This window comes from Eulemur rufifrons, chromosome 19 (assembly GCF_041146395.1).
Source record: "Eulemur rufifrons isolate Redbay chromosome 19, OSU_ERuf_1, whole genome shotgun sequence".
In the NCBI taxonomy this organism is placed as follows: Eukaryota; Metazoa; Chordata; class Mammalia; order Primates; family Lemuridae; genus Eulemur; species Eulemur rufifrons.
In genome coordinates, this window is record NC_091001.1 from 91555874 (window position 1) to 91578323 (window position 22450).

General features: G+C 32.2%; 1 protein-coding gene across 7 annotated transcripts in view; it reads left to right on the plus strand.

Annotated features, from left to right (window-relative positions):
• MEMO1 (mediator of cell motility 1) overlaps positions 1-19188 on the plus strand; it is a 111813-nt gene extending 92625 nt beyond the window's left edge. For 6 of the 7 annotated variants that reach the window (XM_069493916.1, XM_069493918.1, XM_069493917.1 and 3 more), the window contains 3 exons: positions 6099-6175; positions 17039-17143; positions 18510-19188. In XM_069493916.1, the coding sequence (XP_069350017.1) occupies positions 6099-6175; positions 17039-17143; positions 18510-18641 (314 nt within the window). In that variant the 3' untranslated portion in view covers positions 18642-19188. The remainder of the gene's footprint in view (positions 1-6098; positions 6176-17038; positions 17144-18509) is intronic. The other variant, XM_069493922.1, reaches the window with a different exon arrangement.
• Positions 19189-22450: the final 3262 nt, after the last annotated feature.

Below are 22450 nucleotides of genomic sequence, written 5' to 3' on the forward strand. Positions count from 1 at the left end.
GTCATAAAACTTTTCTGAGTGTTTATTTTTTTAGTATCACCATCACAAACATTACTCATTAAATATACTTTGTACTTATGGAAAGCACTGTGTTAATTCTTACTGAGAAATTTGCTGGGGGTTTGGGGATAAGTGAAAGGTGTTACGTAGATAATATTCTAAAATCGATAATCTTCTTGCTACCATGCTATTAGTAACTTATTTTGTAAAGTAAGATGCATTTTCTATTTTGCATGCTTATTGATTGAAATAATATGAATTACTGGCTAGTTACAGATTAAGCCATCTTTACTTAGGAATTTTCATGTTTCTCAAATTTGTACTCTAGTGGCATTGGACATTTTCCCTAAATTAGTAAGAGTGCTATATTATCCCAAAGATTTAACTTTTTCTCATGAAGATACTTAGTGTTTTTTTTCTTTTTTAAAAAGATACTATACAGATTGATTTTCATACAAAAGCAATAATAACGCTGACTTCTAAATAATTTCACAGAAAGGATTTAGTTTCTCAAATATGCAAAGACCTTAAAATGTTCATTGAGTTATCTATTAACACACTCTGTTTCTGAACAGCTGATTTTTGAAGAAAAATCACTTATTTTGATTATAGTACATTTGACAAATTACTCAGATGTACACAGTGGAAGTTTGTTTTTGTTGAATAATATTAGATTACTGGCAGTGGCTACATTTTTCATTTCTAGTCATTGGTTCTGTTTATATTATTTGTCCAACTTTTGCAAAAAACAAAGTGAAAAATGGTGATAGAGACAGTTGGGATTCCTATATGTAAATGGGGAAGATTTTTTCCTTATTTCCTTTTATATCTATTATAAAAATGACTTCTTTTCAAAAAATGTATCTTATTTTAAAGATGTTTGTCTTTCAGATCCCATGTAGCTTTTATTTAGACCTGAAAAGAGACATTAGAGAGATTAAAGTTGAAATACTAAAATACTCACGAATTTTCTTTTTGGCTGAGAAAAGCCAAAGGAGAGACAGGAAACCTAGATTCCATTCTCCCTCTTCCTTCTATCCCCTCATGTGCATTTCAGTTCCTGCCTTTTATCCCATCATTGACCTATGTAGATATTAGTCAACGCCAGAGGGCGTTTCTCAGGTAACATTTACAATGATTCCATCTCATTTCATCCTTCCTGTTATTAGCAGGAAGTGGAATAAGTGAAAAGACATTTGCTGCTAATGTTTAATTTTTTTTTTTTTTTTTACCATGATTAAGTAAGTTGTTCCCATACTTTGTGTACTTATCAAATTCTACATCCTATAGGATGGCTCCATATGAGAGAATTTTTTCTGGATCTGTTTCAATTTTTCTAATTAGTAGAACTTTCATTCTGGTTTCCCAAGTTTCAGTTTTGCTCTTCTCCATAGCTACTGTTAATATTTGTGTTTTCCTGAGCTTCCTGAAATTTATTTAATATAGTTCCAAATTGAGATTATTGACTGCTTTCAATAACATAATTTTCATTAACTTCTAAGAACTTTCTAAAAGAAATTGTATCTAACTGAAATTGATTCTTTAAAAGTGGAGTCATGAGCCAGGTGCATTTGCACATGACTGTAGTCCCAGCTACTTGCAAGGCTGAGGCAGGCTTGAGCCCAGGAGTTCAAACCCAGCCTCAACAACTTAGTGAGATCTTGTCTCTAACAAAACAAACAAACAAACAACAACAAAAAAGATGCTTCTATTTGATTTGCCTTTTATGGTGGTTTTGCAAATCGGTTTCAATAAATTTACTTGGTAAATGTTTATGACATTATATTATTTTGTCTAAATTTGAATAAAATTTATTATAGTCTCTTCAGCAATTTCAAATTTTTATCTATAAACTGACATCTGTCTTGGGTTGCATAATTTTTTAGTAAATATGTACCACTTGTTAAAAGTGGCATTCCCCTTAATATTTACAGAATTGATATTTTATTCATTTTTTTTCTTTGATATATACTAACAAGTGATTATTCATACATACTCTTCTGTTAGTCTCGGGTACAAGGGTATTACTATCTTCTAAATAGTTAAACTGGTTTGATTGTAAGTTAACTAATTCCTAAAATATGTTTTACCCAAACCTTATTCATCTTCTCATATATTTGCACATAGTGGTTTTACATATCTTGTTTTTGATATTTGGCAGATTTGAAATAAGGCTAATATACATTATATAACTAAGATTTCAGAATGAAGGGACAGTAGAGTGTAGCTTTTAAAAATTGATACTACTTAGATAATATTTCCTTTACGAAATTCATTTTTTCTTTAATATTGATTTCAATTATGAATGTGCTCAGTTTAGGTCCTTAGTATAGAATGGCCAAACTGTCTACCTCACACGTTGTTGTGAGGTTGAACTCAAATATTTGAAAATGGCTTAACATATAAACAAAGTGATTAAGTAAATGTATGAAAGTTCAGTTTTTATTAGACATATGTCAGGAAGTCTGTCATATTGACTGATTTTTTGGGGGACTTTATAGATCAACTTTCCAAGGTCATTGTTCATTTCTGCAGTCCAGTACATAGCTTAATATTTTTACTTTTTGTTTTGAGGTACTTAAAAGTAGTGTTGGTTCTTGTACCATTCGTTGTTATGTTTGTCTTCATTAGTTATTGTTGTGTGTTAAACAGACATCCCTGGAGCTTATTCTCCACACTCTGTGAATCCACTCATTAATCACCAGTCACCTTTGGAGATGGGAAAATTACTTACCTGTATTTCTTTTTCTCAGAAAGCGTGCTCTGGAATGGATTCACAAATGAGCTACCCTCCTTCCCTCAAAGAGTAAGGTTTCTGCTTTACAGGATTTTTTTCTTGGGTTATTTTTCCTCTCATCTTTTGAATTTGAAAAGAACTGAGGGAAGGCACCTGAAGAAACTTCTGACATACTCACTAGGGGAGTTCCAAAGCTTGTGCTGCCCCTAGGGGCAGTGTCAATGGCTCTTAAAGCTAGAAAGCTCATACTTGGAGTTGAAACAGGGGCTCAAAGAATCCATTTTCCCAGTGTACCTTCTGAAAGGATAAGTTTCAGGTAAGTAATTTTCTCTTACTTTGCAATATGCTTTATTTATACTTATACACAAGTCCAGTTCTCCAGGTACAGGCGCAACTATATTTGTTCAGTAGTTTAGATTCATAACCTTTACTGAATGTCAGAAATATAAAAACTTGTAAAATATATTTTCTCATGAGACAAATAAGATCATAATTTATTTTAAATCAATAATTATTTAATTAAAGGTGTATTTATAATCAGTTTATTGTGCTTGTACTATCCTTTATTATTAAATAAAATCTTGAGAAATTTATTTTTTTAATAAGAATCAAATGGTCTTTTGGACTCAATTTCCAAGCAGTGATTGACTAAAAGTTGTGTGTCTGTGTACGTGTGTGCATGTGTATGGGCACACATACATAAATATGTACATACATAACAGGCTAGGGTGGTGGCAACTATTTACTTCATATGAGATGCTTTCTGTATGTACATTGACCAGAATACATTGCTCAAGTAATTTTTAAATATTTGTACACTGTTAAAAAATTATCATGAGACAGTTTGAGCTTTTATAGGTAAAATATTTATTCAGTGTAATAGCTATATGTAGTGTGGATTTAGCTTCTTAATTGATATGTTCTTTAGAGCTCTTCAAATATTTATATGCAGTTTTTCAGTTACTAAATGTGAGGTGGCTACTAAAGAGTAACAAAAAGTAGATAGCAAAATATTAAACATTTTCTCAATTTGGTTTTCTGTGCATTTTGTCATTCTCATTAAATCACATGCTGATTCAGTATTTTAAAGTATTTCAAACGTTTTATGTACTTTTCTTTTCCTTCAGAAGTAGTTTTTAAGTGAAAGTAACATAGAAAATGGTCCATATTAACAAGGCAGCACTTTTTTTTACTTAGTATTGAGGCAGAGATGACCAACTTTAGTCATTTTACAGTAGCTCTGAACTTGGAAGTAAGCTGAAAAGACTTTTGAGTAGCAAATAGCTACCACTAACTATTTGCATTTTTCTCTGCACCTGGGAATAACAGTCAATTATGTCCCAGTCACCCGGCTTATTGATGTTAGCTAAAACTAACAGCTATTTCCAGAAGCAGGAAAAAGAGTATGGTTAGTATAAATCTGAAGCAGCAATCTGGATTCAAAGAATCAAACTGTTTTGTACCTTGATTTCCTCCAGGGATATTGTTCTTACAGGGATATTGTTCTTACTGTAGTGACAGTGAGTCACAATTTTCTTGTCTAAGATGTTTATTTGTTTCACAGAAGATTGTGGGCAGCTTTATCAAAGGAACTTTGAAATAGAAGTAAAAATTTAGTACCAATGAATAGAATCACTAAATTTTTATGACTGAACTTTAGATTTGGCTCTGAGCGGCCTTCTGACAGCTACCTGGCAAATGAGAAATATAGGTCAATTATATAGTTCTTATTAGGTAATTCTTGTTATTAGTTATCTATGAAGTACATACATTCTTTAAAAGAAAAACAAAGCTGTACCTAATTCTAAATTTTGGAAGAAATGTTTGATGAATTATTTAATATAGAGGCATTGAGTGATATCATTGTTATCTTTAAGAATTTTTTTTTTAACTCAGAGTCTATGGCACATCTCTTGGCTATGACAATATGCAGTAATCTTCATTGTTATATTCAAAAGCAGATATTATTTCAGACCCTATTGTTTGATTCTAGGATATCATCAGTTAAGTTATAAGATTCAATATTGATTTCATAATGGCTCTTGGGGGAAAATAAGAACTGCTATATTGAATACGTTAATGTATGTGAAAAGTTAAAATGTGAAAATTAAGGAAATGTGGCTTATTTTAGAAAAGTGACCATCGAAGGTGATCAGCATCAACAAATGAATGAAGTGTTAAGTTCTGTGATGTGTGGTTTTTTCAAAAAAGAAAAAAAAAGTCATCGGAGAGGGTTTTATAATTTTATACTGCCCATTATTTGTGAGATAATTTTTTTTTTTTAGTAAGATGAACAGGAAACTTAAAAACCTTAATTGTCTGGCCAAAAAAAAAAAAAAATCCATGTCCTCAGATGTGAGGATAGTAATTGGATGTATTAACATTGCTCTAATCATGAAGCATAAGACACATGGTGTATGTACATGATTGTTATACTCTAAGACCTTTAGAAATGCATTTGGTGAATCTTTAAAAATAAGGAAATGTAAAAGTAATGAGTTCTTGGAAAAAAGGCATTGCTGAAAGATAGATGTAGGTGTATCTGAGATATGTCATAGTTGGATAACAATCCAAAATTATGAATATGTTTAACTTTTTATTTTCATATCAGTGTAGTAGGAAACAGAATTTATTTTCTGAACCTTTTGTTTTCTGTCTTCTTTCTAAGTTTCTTCCATTTTACTCTCTCTAGTCTTTGGAGAATAGCTATATATTGAATGTTCTATGCGCATACTCTTACTGAGATTTTATGTCAGGGAGGGACTATTTTTTATATTTATCTTTTTGTGTATCCTGTTCACATTGCATAAGGCACTTGTATTGATCTTCTCCAAGTAGTACAAAAATGAGATAATTTTTTTTACTGAGATCTTGAAAATCACACAAGCCATGGTATCTCTGACTTACACATTTTTTTCTGTAATAGAGATCAAATCTTTGCATTTGTACTGCAAAAGCTAAGCTTTTATTGATTTGTTACACTGAGAGAGTTTTCTTAAACCAAATTTTCTTGAATTGTATTCTTTGGGTTTACTTTCCAATATAGACTGATAGAGTGTTTAACAATGCTTCTAACTTTAAAGCTATTTTGTTTCCTTAATCTTGTATTACTGGTGACTTTAAGGTTCCTACAACTTAAAAAGTTTTTAACATCATAAAATACTGATGATGTACCATTTCTTTATTACTTTCCCAAATATGCCTTTTATTTTTATTTATGAGGGCTCTTGGGAATGATTCTCTCAGAGGCTTAAGCTGTGCTTTGCCTTTCATGAGAACTGAAATTATTTGGTAAGCGCTTGCTTTCTTTTTAGCTTCTAATTTTTCCCTATTTTATTTTGTACATGATATTTGTTTCAAGGTCAAAGGTTCCGTTACAGTTACTATGATGAATCCCAGGGGGAGATTTATAGATCCATTGAACATCTAGATAAAATGGTAAGTCTTTCAGGTGTGGGGTTTTAATGCTCTAAGGATTTTTCTTTAATTTCAGATTAGTGATTCAAGACTTAATATGTTGAAATATACAGTGGACTAATAATTTTTCCCTATCTTTAAATGTATAAAATGTAATGTGTCATATGAATATTGACTATAAGAATAATCCCTATTCCACTAGTAGTAATTTTCTTCATCATAATTTTATTTGATTAATAAGAATATTTAAAAATAGTTAGATATGGAGTTTAAATACCTTTTGGAGAAGTGTCTTAGCTGTAGGGACAATAGTATACTAGTGCCATTACTTACTGTTAAGCAGTAACAACCATAGCAGATGATGGGATACCTTGACTCTAATTTGTTTGTTTGATGGCTACCTGCAATAATTCTTTTGACTCTTTCTGGACTGTATTGTTGTTTCTTATAACTTCTTAAATAACTTAGTCTATTTTTCGTTTTGTTAGCAGGCCAAACTATTGTTCTTGAGCGATGCTAAAGATTTTATTAACTAATAAAAACCAGTCTTTTTTGGGAGAAACTATATGTAAACTTGAAATGTAAATAACCTAAAATTTTTAAATGGTTGATTAAAAGTATTTTTTCAATGACTGCTTTTTTCCTTCTGGAAATAAAGACAACATAGTCTTATGATGACAGTATGCAGAAATTCCAGTACACATAAAATTCAGCTGACTTAAATCTTGTCTGCTTATGCTAAAAGGACTTGTATAAATACTTTGATTTATTTGAAAATCCCAGGCATGTTTATTTTGGAACGACTTTTGACTTTTTTCTTCACGTTTTTCAGAACTTCTTAAAATGAAATGAAATTTAGTGAGAGTCATGATTTTAAACATAATAAATTTAAATCACTGATTTCTATAAAAGCTATAAATCAGATCATTATATATCTAATTATATTTTTGTTTTGATTTTCATTTCTCACTGATCTTAAGCGTACATATTAAGACTTGAGCTTTAAGTTTCTATGGCCTGCAGTCTTTAAGTGTTTGTTAAAAAGGGCTTTACAAAAAGCTTAAGAAGACAAAATTAATTTTATAAATGCAAATAATTATTTGTTTTTCTCTCTCCTCTTGTCTTTTGCTCTTCCTATGATTTATTGTTTTACTTTTGGCCATTTGGACTTTTCTTAAATGGAACTTTAATTTGTTATTTTAAATATAGAATTTTAAAATGTAATTATTACCTAGCTTGGGAGTACAGTAGACATTGATCCTATTATCATTTTTTTCTTGAAGTGTATGGTAGTCATGGTACTTATTTTTTAAAATTAACACAAATAATTTTGATTTCTATTCATAAACAGAATATTAAATATAGCAGAACTATCACTAACTTTCTCTGTGACCTTTGACAGATTATTTCTATTCTCCAGAACTCATGTCCTTATCTGTAAGAAAAGAGACTTGGACTAGGTGGTGTCTAAATTATCTTTAAATTCTATCAGCCTATAGGTCTGTGATCTGTTCAACTTTACAAGATTATTTAGTCTAAAGTAGATAAAATATTTTAGTAAGGAATCTGGATCTGAACCTATAGATAGAATATATCATATACTATATTTTATTAAAGGCAAATGTAATGAATATGAATTTAGTTACTTAGGATATTTTATCATATTTAAATTTATCTTGTTACTTTAAATCTAATTGTCTAATATATTTAGAATTTTGTTTGGATTTAATTTGTTGACTTCTGTTTTGGCTTTATGATGTTTTCATTTCAGTCAATTAACTCTTTTTTGGCTTCTAGTTTTAGTCTTTTTATTCTGTATTTTGTCAGTTTTTCAGGGAGCTTTTTGTTTCTATGTCATTTATTTTCTTCATATAGCAAATGGTTAATGGTTGTCATAGCAAATATTTAATGGGTGTTTAGTATATGTCTGGTACTGTGCAAAGTACTAGAGATACTAAGAAGAGAAAACATGGTTTCTGACTCAGTGGAACTTATAGCCCAGTGGTTAAACAGACTTAGAGGGAAGCCATTACAATATTAAGATGTGAGAGATACTCAGGAGGTAGAATGAAAAAGACTTTAGTAATTGATTAGCCACATCATGTTAAAGGAGTGAAGGAATATAGGATGATTTCTGGTTTCGTGCTTACATAGATGCTGTTAATCACTAATACAGGGAATGTGAGGGAGGCAGATTTAAGGAGAGAGACGAATTCAATTTTCAACTTTTGTGTTATGGTTAGTAACTGTTCTTTTCAATACTGAAGCCACTATCTGCATGTATTTATTGAATACTTGAAGTGTGGCTAATAATGACTTGAGAAATACTGTTAAATGTAAAATATACACTGCATTTTGAACACTTAGAATAAAAAAACAATATCTCAAAAATAATTTTTTATCTTAATCACACTATAAAATGATAACATCTTAGATCATGTTAAATACAATATATTAAAATTAATTTTACCTCTTTGATTTTATTTTTTTAATATGGCTACTAGAAAATTTAAAATTATATATATGGGCTGCCTTATATTTTTATTGGACAATGCTAGTTTAGACCATGAAGCTAGGTCTAGATGGAGATAAACATTTTCAGATCATTGGTGTACGAAGATGAGAAGAAAGGGTATCAGTGCCATTGTCCAGAGATACTGATGCTAATGTCCAGAGAGAGTATATAGAGTAGGAAGAAAAGAGGAGTTAGGTCAGAGGGACATACTGGCATTAAGTGGGTGAGGAGCTGAAGAAGAGCCAGTAGAATTCTGCTTAGAGAAAACAGAATGAGTGATAACACAGAGAGGAGTGAGCTTTAACAAAGAGGGAGGAAGAGTATCAAATGCTATGTAGAGTTGAATTAAGTTAAGAACTTTGTAAGAGTAGTTTCAGAGGAAAAAGGTGTTAGAAGTTAAATTGGAATGAGGAGGTGAAAGTCAAGTGCCAAAAATTGTTGTTTACCAGTTTTACCATGATAGAAAGGAACAATATTTGCATGTTAACTGGTTTGGAGGATGAAGAGGTGCAGGAAAGCACAAAGGAAGACTTTTTAAAGATGGAAACTAGGCCGGGCGTTGTGGCTCATGCCTGTAATCCTAGCACTCTGGGAGGCCGAGGTGGGAGGATCGCTCAAGGTCAGGAGTTCAAGGCCAGCCTGAGCAAGAGTGAGACCCCGTCTCTACTAAAAATAGAAAGAAATTAGCTGGACAACTAAAAATATACAGAAAAAATTAGCTGGACATGGTGGCACGTGCCTGTAGTCCCAGCAACATGGGAGGCTGAGGCAGGAGGATTGCTTGAGCCCAGGAGTTTGAGGTTGCTGTGAGATAGGCTGATGCCACAGCACTCTAGCCCGGGCAACAGAGCAAGACTCTGTCTCAAAAAAAATAAAATAAAATAAAATAAAATAAAGATGGAAACTGAGATCACTTTACAATTTCTAGTAATGTTAATTCCTAATTTTAGGTCTTGGAGAGATTTGACTCTCAAAATTATATCAGCTATGTGATTCCCATTTCTGCCTGGTGTACTTCCTCATCTTTCCTTTTGCTCATTTAGGAAAGAATATCTATAAGGAGGATTGGCTGTGTATATGTGAAATATAAGTTACTAGTGGTATGCATGTAAATTTTCTCCTTGTTAAAATTATTTTTATTTTCGTTAGCTAACCATACAGAAAATGATTTTCAAAGGTACTTCAGTATTAAAAAGTTCAAAAGTAAATAAAGTCTTCCTGGAAGTGGTTTTAGCAAGTTTGCTCTAAATTTTATGACAAAGCAATGCTTTTTGCGCCCAAACCAGGAAGAATAACTCCAGTCAGGACCACTTTCTCAAATGCCATACATACCAGATACTTGCTTGATATTTCCACTTGGTTATCTTATGAACAGCTCAAACTAAACATGTCCAGACTGAACTCCTGCTTTCTCTTCACGAAAACCTGTTCTACTCATAGACTTCCCCAATTCAGTTGATGGCAGTCCTATCCTTCCAGTTTCCTAACTGGTCTTCTTAAAGCTACTCTTCTTCAGTCTCAAGTAGCTTAAAGTAGGAACCAAAGCAATCCTTTTAAAACCTAAATCAGAGCGTGTCACTCTTCTGCCCCATACTCCCTCTAATATTGCCCCTTTTCAGTTAGAGTAAAAGCTAGTCTTTACTGTAGGTGCGCTGTAAGGACCAACATGATTTGCAGCCCGCAAAGGTAAGAGGCTGCTGTTCTCTCTTACCTTTACTCTTTATTCACTCTACTGTGGACACACTGGTTTCCTTACTGTTCCTTGATAATGCCATGTATGTGCCCAGCTTAGGGCTTTTGCCCTTTTTGCACTTGACTGTCTCTACCTCAAGTTTTTGTTCAGCCCTTACCTTCCCAGTGGGGACTTCTGACTAGCCTATTAATTTTGCATCCTGTCCCCCACCCGCAGAGCATTCCCAGTCTACCTTACCCTGTTCCACTTTTCTTCTAACGAACTAAGTAATTACTTATTTATTACATTTTTGTCAATCAGGATATTTGTTTTGTTCACTGATGTATTCGCAGTGCCTAGAACAGTGATTAGAACATAAGTAGGTGCTCAATAAGTATTTTTCATATGAATAAATGAATGAATATAATCTTCTTTTACAACAATTTAAAAACATGAATAGCCTAACTATAATACATAAGTGAAATAAAAGGAATTTATGATAAATATGTATTTAAGAATTTAAATTCCTAGGCACAACTATATTGGAAGACACAATCAAGTAGTTGAATGCTTATGCATAGTATTAATACAACAGCTACAAACACAAAACTTTTATAAGTATATTTGTGACCAAATTACTAAGTGCCATTCCTGGGTGATTTGATTTTCCAAAATGGTGAACAATTCATACTAAACTTGTAAACAAAACAAAGTACAGTCTTCCCGCACTTTACATGATGGTTTCATTCCTGAGAAATCCACTGTATATTAAAATCAATGCAAAACTTCTTTCGGTTTGTATATAAGATGGAATTAAGGTATAGACAGTTAGAAGCAGGTTTTTCTACCTAAATAGACTTATGAAAGTCTTATACATGGAGAGCAATTCTTTGTGTATGGGACTGTCCTGTATCAGCATCCCTGGAATCCCACTGAATTCCAATAGCGTCTCCTAATTATTGGGACAACCAAAAAATTTGCATGATTTTCCATTATGCTTTTCATATGAACAGTTGTTCAGTGATATTATCCTGCTTTATTTTTCTTCTCAGTACTTATGTGACTTATTATTCATTTGTTTTGTCTGGTGGCTGTCTCCCCTGTTCGGTTATAAGCTTGATGAGAATGGGGCCTTTCTCCATTTTGTATCCCAGTGCCTGTCAGTGAGCACTCACTATATGTATTTGTTGAATGAATGGATGTTTAATTGGTTGGGGAGAGTGGTAAGAAATGATGCTAAAGAGTCTAGAATGGCCATTTTGAAGGATTTTAAATAGGGAAGTGATAAAATCTGTTTGAATTTGAATAGATCATATGGCTGCATGTAGCAAATGGGTTTGAGGGAGGCCAGAGGAGATAATGCATAGATCAGTTAGGTATCCCATGTGAGAAATGATGCTAGACAGTGGGGGAGGGGTGATGATGGTGGAAGAGAGGAATAGAAGTGCATATATTCAGTATATTCAGGAGACAAACTGATGACAGGTCTTGGAGATGGATTGAACTTGGAGGCTGAAGGAAATATTGAGGATGACTCCTAAATTTCCAGCCATGCTGCTGGTTAGTTGGCTGTACTGGTCACTTAGGTCAGAAGCACAAGAAGAAAGGACCAAATTTTGAGGAGGCATAGAGATCATAAATTTTGTTAGGGATTTGTTATATTTGTTGTTGCTTTTAAGACATCTAAGTGGAACTATATTTGAATTTTCACTTTGCCAATTGTTTTTGAGTACATTTACGATCTGAGGTGCTGGTGGAGATGTGGCAGGAAACAAACATGGCCTGTGCTGTCATTGAACTTTTATTCTAAGGGGAGGAGACATATATTATTTGTTAAGAGTCAAGGGAATATATAAATTAGTTTTAAGTAGTAATGTGTGTTATGCAGAAAATATTAAAAAGGTTTTGATGTAATATATTATTTGAAGCTGCTTTAGATTGAGGGGCTTCCTTGAGCAGGAACATTAAAGTGAGATCTGAATGATAACGAGCAAACCAAGTGAAGATCAGAGGGAAGAGCATTGTAGACAGAAAGAACTGCCATTGCAAAGACCTTCAGATGGGAAACAGGGTGGTGTGTTAGAAGAAAAGAAAAACACCAGTGTTGCAGGAATATAGTGCCTTTTATAAGTGAGAGTACAAAACTCAGAGAGGTTAAGGCACTTGCCCCAAATCATAGAGACAGTAAGTGGAAAGCAGAAATTCTAACCCAGACAGTCTGTGCCCAAAGCCCAATCCCTAACGACTAGTTAACCTTGCTTCCCTTAGCTGTTGTTGAATTATACAGCAAATTCATGCCGTTTGCCTCTGCTGCAAATGTATAGTGCATAAAAGAATGGTGCAAACTGTGGTAAAAATTCTAGAAAACAAAACATTTCTAAGTCTCAAAAGTAAGGGAAAAATTGCTGTTCTTATTGCAACATGTTTATATCTCTGACATTTGAGTATCTTGGAATTGTGTGAAAAATACGTAAAGAAAATATGTAGGAAAGCAAACTATATCTTCCAAATGTTGTAGTTGCGGGAAAAATATGTAACTGTAGTATAGGAAATGTAGATTCTGAAAGTCTTATAATTTTATTGGCTGCAGACCAGTTTTTTTGGTAATTAGTACTTTGCAATTTCAATAATTACTGTGACTAAAGCAAAACACATTTTAAAACTTTGATTTTGTGAACTTTAGATCACTTGAAATATTGGCCATACTTACACGTATTTTATATATATACATGGTCATATGTTATTTTTATTACACTACTTTTTGGTGTTGACCAAAGTTCATTTTGTTTTATTTTTTATTTTTATTTTTATTTTTTTGAGGCAGAGTCCTACTCTGTCACCCTGGCTAGAGTGCTGTGGCGTCAGCCTAGCTCACAACAACCTCAAACTCCTGGGCTTAAGCATCCTTTTGCCTCAGCCTCCCAAGTAGCTGGCACTACAGGCATGCGCCACCATGCCCGGCTAATTTTTTTCTATATATTTTTAGTTGTCCAGCTAATTTCTTTTTATTTTTTTAGTAGAGACGGGGGTCTCGCTCTTGCTCAGGCTGGTTTCGAACTCCTGAGCTCAAAGGATCCACCCGCCTTGGCCTCCCAGAGTGCTAGGATTACAGGCGTGAGCCACTGCGCCCGGCCCGACCAATGTTCATTTTGGACATTGGCAAATTATTTATGATTTGGCAAAGATTATCTGAAAATGTCAATTGTGGTCATTCATTATAATTTCTTTTCCTTTTAAATTTATTAGTCACTTAATAAAATTCGAACGTCAGCTACTTTTATTCCTTTCTCCCTACCATTTAGAAAGTGAAAATTGTTCACATTTGTCAACTCATACTTCTTTTTTCTTGAACTTAGGCCAATAGCTTCTTAGTAGGTTTCATAACATCATGTGTAAAATAGCCATTTATTAGGCATTACTTCTTAACACCCTCTTTAGGGTGACTCCCCCCCCCCCCCATAGTTTTTCACTGTTAAGATTTTATGTTGATATCTCTTAAACTAGAATATTTTCTTTTCCCACCTCACCTACCTAAATGTGTACCTATCCTCAAGTATAAATGTATATCCTTACTTTAAAATATGAGTCCATAATTCTAATGATTTGATAATAAGGTGTTAATTGTGTGGTCATAATTAAAAGACATGTTTCTAGTTCTTATTTCTTAAATACCTCTAAAAAAATTTTGCTGCTCTTTTCTGTTTGTTACTTTAGGGAGAGAGTTACTTCTGGGTGATGATTTTTAAATTACCGTTTTATTAAATATAGATAAACTTTTTTTAAAAAAAGGAAGATAGTTGTTGTCTTATCAGAGTCCTGAATTTGGAGCTCTGTCAGTTAATAGTGCCTGTTTAGTTTAGGATTGTCACTTGGGATTTGACATCATAAGCTTTCACATTTTACTTGGGAGAGTCAGCACAATGATAGATTTGCTCACACCCCCTACGCTCCACCCCCAAAGTTAGAGAGTTAACTTAAAATCTTTGAATTTCTTGCTGAAAATGCTAAATTCCTCAGAAACCCATATTCTTGCTGGATAAACTTTTGGTGTTTACAGTTGTGTGCCTTTTGTCTTAGAGCTGAATGGGTAGTGACTCATTTTACTGCTCCATATTAGTTAAGTTTATGTGAACAATAAAATTTTCACTATACTGGGTCCTAGGAAGCTGTCCATTGGCTGGACTTTAGACCCACTGATCATATCTTCCAGTATTTTAAGGAATAGGAAAGTTAATTAGGCATATATGGGGAAGCACTTCCTTTTTCATCTTCTTGGAATTTTGGCAATAGCATTGAACTAGCATTTCTGTCTTCTTGGAATTTTGGTAATAGTAATTTCACGGTTGTTAGCATCAAACAAATAATCTATATAAAAGTGTATTTGCCAATATTCAGTATTAGTTAATGGATGCCCAGTTTCTGAATTTTATCATTGTTTTTGTTTGCATACTTCATGAATTTTCCAATTGGAGAGGTTAACCTGTGAGAAAAGCCTTAATTTCCCTCTATCCCTTCTTTTAAAGAGGCATACCTTACTTACACCATCACATTTGTCAGAGAATTGAGCGTAATGGAATTGAGTTTTGCCCTAGTAGGTACATAGCACAACTTAAGGAATTAAAATTTTAACACATTGATTCCTTAACTTTCGTCATCTCAATTTTTTATTTTCCCTATTGTAATTTAACCAATATATCTTCGTTTTTCAAGTCTTTAGTAGTGGTGTCTTCTCTACATTTATAACTCTTGATATTTTTCTATGTAGGGTTTCCTGGCCAATTACTTTTAGTTATTTTTCTTCTACAAATGTGATCATAAGTTTTCTTATCTCTGAATTCATGTCAATATATAAATGTGATAAATTTTTTCTGAATGTGCTTTGAGATTAATATTAAAATGTACATTGGAATCTCATTGTCACATAATTTATTAATGTGTGGAATTCTATTTAAGGTAAGCTGTCCTAGACTTTATTCAGGAGCATTAAAAGTTCTCTTACAATCTGTAAGTCAGTTGTAGTTATGTGAGAATGTTCAAAGAATTGTTAGTATCACTCTTATTATACTATAATGAATCAGAGTAGTCAATGAGAAAGCATTTAGGACTAGAAATTTAGAGGCAAGATTTTTGCCTTTTTTATGCTTCAGTTTCATCATCTCTAGGAGAGTTGTATCTTAATTATCCATATTTATGGAAGAGATTTATAATTCTATCTCTGCTTTACTACTTTTGGATTAGAAATATACTCTGAAATATTCTTTTGGCACCAGAATTATGATGTTAATTAAATTTTAACTTTTAAGTTAGTTTGTGTTTCTCTGAGCTTGTACCAAATGTCAGTGGAGAGTGTTGACTTGGCAGAGGAAAACCAACTTAGCATTAAAAAATGATTGTGGATAAATTGAGAGTGGCCAATTGATATGTAAGCAATTCAAAATTGATTATACATGCATGTGCCTATCTTTCAGATAGATTTTGTAGGAAATTGATCATGCTTATGAAGGACTTGAATATTCTGAAAAAAAAATTTTTTTATAAAATTAAAATTTCATGCTGCCACTGCAAAGTTTGCATGTCACCTGCTGATTACCATCATTTTTCAGATACTGTTTTTACTATTGGTGTCCATTTAATTATGCTCAGTGCTTATACGCTGTGCCTGTTTTGTTAAAACGTGAAATTAAAAAATCACATAGAATGTACCAGTTAAGTCTCTAGTTAAAGCATCACTTATATTTCTCCCAGAGGATATTAATTCAGCTTATTGAACATAAATGTAAAGTATTTTTTCTGAATAAGAAAATAATGTAAGGTAATTGGTGAATGAATTAGTTAAAAAAATCAGTGATTTATTCCCCTGACTTGGTGAGTTGAAGTTGTTCTATATTAATGAATTATAAATACATTATTTGAATCTATTTGGAGAATGCAGAATTTATTTTAAACAAGTGTTCAAGTCGTAGTGGTTCTTTAAAGAGTAGTTTAAAAAATTTTATTCTGAATTAAAATCTTAAAAATAAGATACTCTAAAGTATAAAGTGATAAAAAACTTTCCATTATTAAACTTGTTCATAAATTATGTTGCTTAAGCCTTTATCAATCTTTCATGAGCTTTAAATTAAAATATGTTAACTATTTTTTTAGTTTGTGGTATTTTTATCACATACCTAGATTATTGCTGGTAATTTAAAATGCCTTATACTCTTTTATATTTAAGTATATGTTACGGAAATATTTAAATTACAATTAACTCTCAATTTTTCATGCCAGTAGCAGGAGGAGTATAGTAGATATGAGGAAAAAGAGCCATAAATTAGATTTAATTCTGGATTTCATATAAAAATTTTCACAGATGTACTTATGTAAATATTCTTTAAGGAAAATATTAAATCATGAAATTTTTGAGTATTGTAAGCTAAGTGACAACCGGGGAAGGTAGTGTAGAAACATACCGTGGAGGTTAGAGAAAATAAACTGGGGCTAAAAGTTTTCTGTCAGTAGAGAGTTGACTATAATGAGATTACCTTTGATGAATGAGTTTGATGTTTCACAAGGTTTATTTAATATATTTTGTTTGTGTCTCCTTAATTGAAAAATTATTTTAGCTCTAACAGTTTTAAAATATAATTAGGAAATAATAAATTTTATCCCTTTTCTTTTTCTTTCATTTCCTTTTTCTTCTTCTTCTTTTTTGTAGGGTATGAGTATTATAGAACAATTAGACCCTGTATCTTTTAGCAATTACTTGAAGAAATACCATAATACTATATGTGGAAGACATCCTATTGGGGTGTTATTAAATGTGAGTATCCTTAGGGAGCCTTGACTTTTAACATTTGATCATATGATGTTCGAAAATATCTTAATTGTTACCATTGTGATTCATTGTCATCATTGGTTTTATGTACATACTGTCAAGTTTCTTTAAGTTTCTTTCTAGTACCTTTAACATAATTTGGATTTCCATTGTTTTTGGTTACTTGAATAAATTTATTTATCATTAGAATATAGGTCAATACTTCCTGTTTAATATAATAAGTTATTTAGAATAGAGACCTGTGTTTTCTCTTGACTCTTAGTTCCAGTATGCTCTTTACAAATATAAACCAGTGTCCTTTCAAAAGACATATTATTATTAATTTTTGGGGTTTTACTTAGTGTTCTGGACTCCATAAAAAATAAATGGAAGATCTTGCTCTTGAACTTCACATGTTATAATTTAATAAAGCAACACAAATGACATGTATGTTTTTCTTGTTAAATGATAATGTTTATTTCATCTTTAATCATCTCATTAAAGATGATGTTTATTTCATTTAAGGAATGGTAAGAGACAAGTTTTAGCTGGATTTTGGAAAAAGATATGACATTAATTTTTCTTCTAATAAATAAAAAACAGTATGGATTTCCCAAAAGAAAATGTGAGATTCTTTAAGAAAGAAGAAAGTATATACTTAGGAACGAGAGGAAAAAGTAACAAGGGGCTCATTTATTTGGAAAGGCAGGGAAATAATGGAGAAGGTTGAAGTTCAGTGTTATTATGATGTGATTTGAAAGATAGTATAGTGTGGGTTTTTCTCTTAAGCAGTATTGATTAACTAAAAGAAAAGCCTGTCAAGAGTTTAACCTAATTTCTGAAATTTAAGCTAGAATAAACTGTACTGATTTCCTAAAGTCCGAATTGAATCAAATGAATTTTTTATTATAAAATAAACACTGAACCAATCTACAATAAAAGTAAAAATCTTAGCATGTACCCCTTAGATCTGGAACTCAATTTATACACATCAAATTTAGTCAAAGTCAGGTAAAGAAAATACTCCAATATGTTAAGACAGAAGTGGCCAGGATTTGGTTTCTAGAATATAAAGAAATAGATTTTCAAAGTTTAAAAAAGGTTTAAAAAGTGCCCTTTTTAATTACAGGAAAAGGCAAGGTAGATTATGATTGATATTTAATTAAGAAACTAGATTAGAAGAGGTTCTTTGAGAGAATGAAATAAGGAATTCTCTTTTCGGTTTAATATGATGCAATGAGAAATTCAAGTAACAGGAGAAGAGTGAAAGAGCGATCTAGGCTTCAGTTGTGAAGTGACCAAAGTCAAACTACCAACACATTCAAAGATTGCTTTTTATATGTCTGTCCTAACCAAATTTTTCTTTTTCTAGGCTATCACAGAGCTCCAGAAGAATGGAATGAATATGAGCTTTTCCTTTTTGAATTATGCCCAGTCAAGCCAGTGTAGAAACTGGCAAGACAGTTCAGTGAGTTATGCAGCTGGAGCACTCACGGTCCACTGAAGCTCTGAATCCTCAGGGATACCACCTGCACATTCTCATACTCTGTCCGGGGTCCCAGCCTAGCCTTTACCAAGATACTGGTCCTGGTTTGGGGGGATTCTGAAACCTCAAACTAATAGAACTTTCTTCTCTTCTTTTCTAGTAGGTGTAGTCCTTCCTTAATTTCAACTCATTAAAAAATGCTTTATAGTTTAGGGCAGTGGAAGGAAGGCTGGCATCAAAATATTTTGATCAAAAAAAAAAAAAAATGACAATGTAAAGGCCCAGTTGTGGCAGACAGTTTTTTGAAAGTAACTTGTAAAGCATTTACCATATCCTAAATTTGCACTCTTTGCAGACTTGTGCACATATATTCCGCTTTCAGAATAGTTTTGCAAATTGTACACAAACAAACAAAAAAAGGTGGAAGCTTTTTAATAAAGAAATTGCATTTATAAATGATCTGTATTAGAATATAATAAATCTCCAGTTATAGTCAATTACTACCCGTGTTGTACAACAGATACCTTCTATTTTAGTTGCTAATAAAGGGCTACACAACTCAAAATAGTCTGATTTAAACTTATTGCTCTGTGGTATATATGAAAATTGTTTTTTATTAGTTCCATCTCAGAATTTTTGTTAAGAATGGTAAACCTCAGCTCTTATGTAAAAATATATTAGGATGTATTTTATATTTTACATATTTATGTGATTTTTTTTGAATCACAGAAATTAGAATCACAAAATCTTAAAGTTGACTTTTAAAATTACATGCAGTTTGCCTTTTTGTGTGTGACATCCCTTTGTGTCATTACTATATTGTAATAGAATATACGAGTATATTCAAGATTGGTAAGAGAACATAGATGTAACCCTTTATACTTCATAGATCATGTTTGATAGTCTGCAAATGAGGAAGCATTGAGGAATGTTCTTAAGAGTTTTTCAAATCATTGCAGACCATACACTACTATGCTTTTTTAGTGCTTTAAGCAATTTGGGATTTTACTTGAATTTTTAGCAAGAAATCATTAACAATAATAACAACAAATCGCTGGATTTTCTTATAGTTCCATAATTTTTTTGTCATGACTTTTGGTGCGGCTCTTCCAACTAAAATAATGGTATGGTGTTGTATTACTTTCTTTGTTTAGCATAGACCAATTCTAGTCACTTTGGCAAAAGAAAAGATGTAATTCAATTAGTTAATTATTTGGCTACCAAGCATGTATACATTATACCTATTTTAACCTAACACTGGGTATCTACATTACGTTGGAGAGTGTTTATATCTTCAGTGTTACCCCAGAGTAGCACAATTTTTAGATGCCTTGCACCAATTTTATTTAAAGATTTACATTTCTTATTTATTAAATATCAACTTTCTATACTCAAGAGTGAGATAAAATAATGTTACCTTTTAGATTCAAAGTTACCCACCTATATTTGTGCGGAATTTATACTTTCACACATTAGTGATTTATTTTCCATCATTTAGATATACTTTTGAGTACTCTTAATCTTCCTTGTTTAATATGGACTATAAAAATTTTAAAATTTACTACAGAGTGAATTTTTAAAATGTTTTCTGAATATAAAACTAACATGATTACAGAAAATCTGAAAAATACTGAAAAGTATAAAGAGAAAAATTATCTGCCATCTCATTACCCAGAGATAACACTGTTAATATTTTTTTTGTATTTCCTTTCAGTCTTTGTCTATGCTATTTATATGTATGAGTGTGTGTATATGTGTTTGTGTGTGTGTATAACAAAATTGAGATTATACTGATCATATAGTTATGTACCCTGTATTTTATTACCTAACTTCATATCATAAGTACTTACCCATGTCTTTGAAAATGTGGTTTTTTAAAATGGCTGTCTAATATTCTAATGTATGAATATAGCATAATTTAACTAGCTCTCTCTTTGGATATTAGGTTGTTTCTAATCTTTCACCATTATAAATAATAGTGGAATGGACATCCTTGTATGTAAAATTTGAACTCTATTTTAGACTCTTTCTTTAGAATATATTCATGGAAATGGAATAAGAGGTTTAGATAGTAAGAACTTTTTAGGCTCTTTAAAATATTGCCAAGTTACCCTTCAGAAAGATTGTACCAAATAAGCAATGTATGAGTACTCATCATACTGCCTCTTCACCAGTATCATTATTTTTTCTAATTTTTGAGAATTTGTTAAGCAACATAATTGGTTGTTTCTTTGATCATTCTAATAAGAGTTCCTTTTACAATTAATCATTTTTTTGTCTTTGTATAGTCTTGTAGTTTATATAAAAAAAAGACAAGAGGGTTGCCTAGGTTGAGTGAACTGTAGTACTTAGGAGTATGCTTGCTGCGGTCTTAAAACTCTAGAAGCTGGGCATAGTGGTACATGCCTATAGTCCCAGATACTTGGGAGGCTGAGGCAGGAGGATCGCTTGAGCCCAAGGAGTTCAAGACTTGCCTGGGTAACATAGCAAGACTTTGTCTCAAAACCAAAACAAAAGGAACCACCTCTACTATATTTTAACATCACCCTTTGCTAGTCTATGAACATATTTTTCTGCCTGGTGATGAAGTAGAAAGTGTTCCAAGCTGATAGTTGAGTGTTGGGTTCTAGTTCTGTTTCTGCCACTAATTAGTTCTCTGAATTTAAGTATTATATGTCACATTGAAACTTTCTCATTTGTAAAATGTAGAGGTGATCTCTTAAGCATTTTGTAGTTTCAAAGTACTTTGATGTCATGACTTTATTGTCTTTAGAGATTCTGCTGTCACTTAAGTTAAACACCTACGTGATTGAGTTAGACTAGAGAGGTATTATCTTTTGATTTCACCTCTCTATACGTGAAAATGAAAGTCTTGTTATTTAACACAAAAGGGAAATTAATTTGCATTATTTAATGCAGCTCATATTACCTAAATTGTTGAACTTAAGCTTTTCTACCTTAAGTGCCTTTAAAAGTGTTTTGTATTTTGAATCTAAAATGTAAAGGAAATTATTATGTAGTTCCATACAGTTGGTTCTTTATTATATACTTTTGAATGTTTTGTAGCAACTTTTTTTTTTTACCTTAGATTACACAGAGCAGCATATTCATGGATTCTTCACTATTCCACTAGTGAATCCTTGAGAAATGTATGTTAAAGAATAGCTCATTGTGCAGGTAAGTGCTTTGTCTTGGGTGGGCAACAAATCTTTGTACAGATTAGGACAAAGAACTATTTAGATATTCCAGTATTTATATTTAGATGTTCCCATATGGTTGATTGATGCCCTGAGCTAGTCAATGGTACTTGTTACAGATCTCAAATATTGCTTTAGTAGCAAATAGTTCATTCCCCTAGATTAGGGGTTTGTAAGTGTTTTCTGTAAAGGACCAGATAGTAAATATTTTGGGCTTTGCAGGCCAAATAGTCTCTGTCCTAACTATTCTCCTTTGCCATTGTAGCGTAAAAGCAGCCATAGACAATGTATAATAAAAATGAATGTGAATTTGTTCTAATAAAAATTATTCACACAAAGATGGTGAGCTGGATTTGGCCTGTGGGCTTTATTTGCTATCTCCTGTCCAAGATGGTGTTTTTTGTTTTTAGTTCAAATAGTTGGCTAATAATCTAAACTGCAAAAAGTGGTTTTAAATTTTTGCCATCTGAACCCTATCTTAATTTGATGTAGTCTGATTGGCTGAGTTTGAGTGTTATTTAGGATCATAAAAGTTAGTGGGAAATGGATAAGGGAAATTGAGAACTCTTGGGAATTAGTGTTAAAGAACTTTGATGCTGGGACTGGACCTCTTGGGAGCCCATTGGGAGC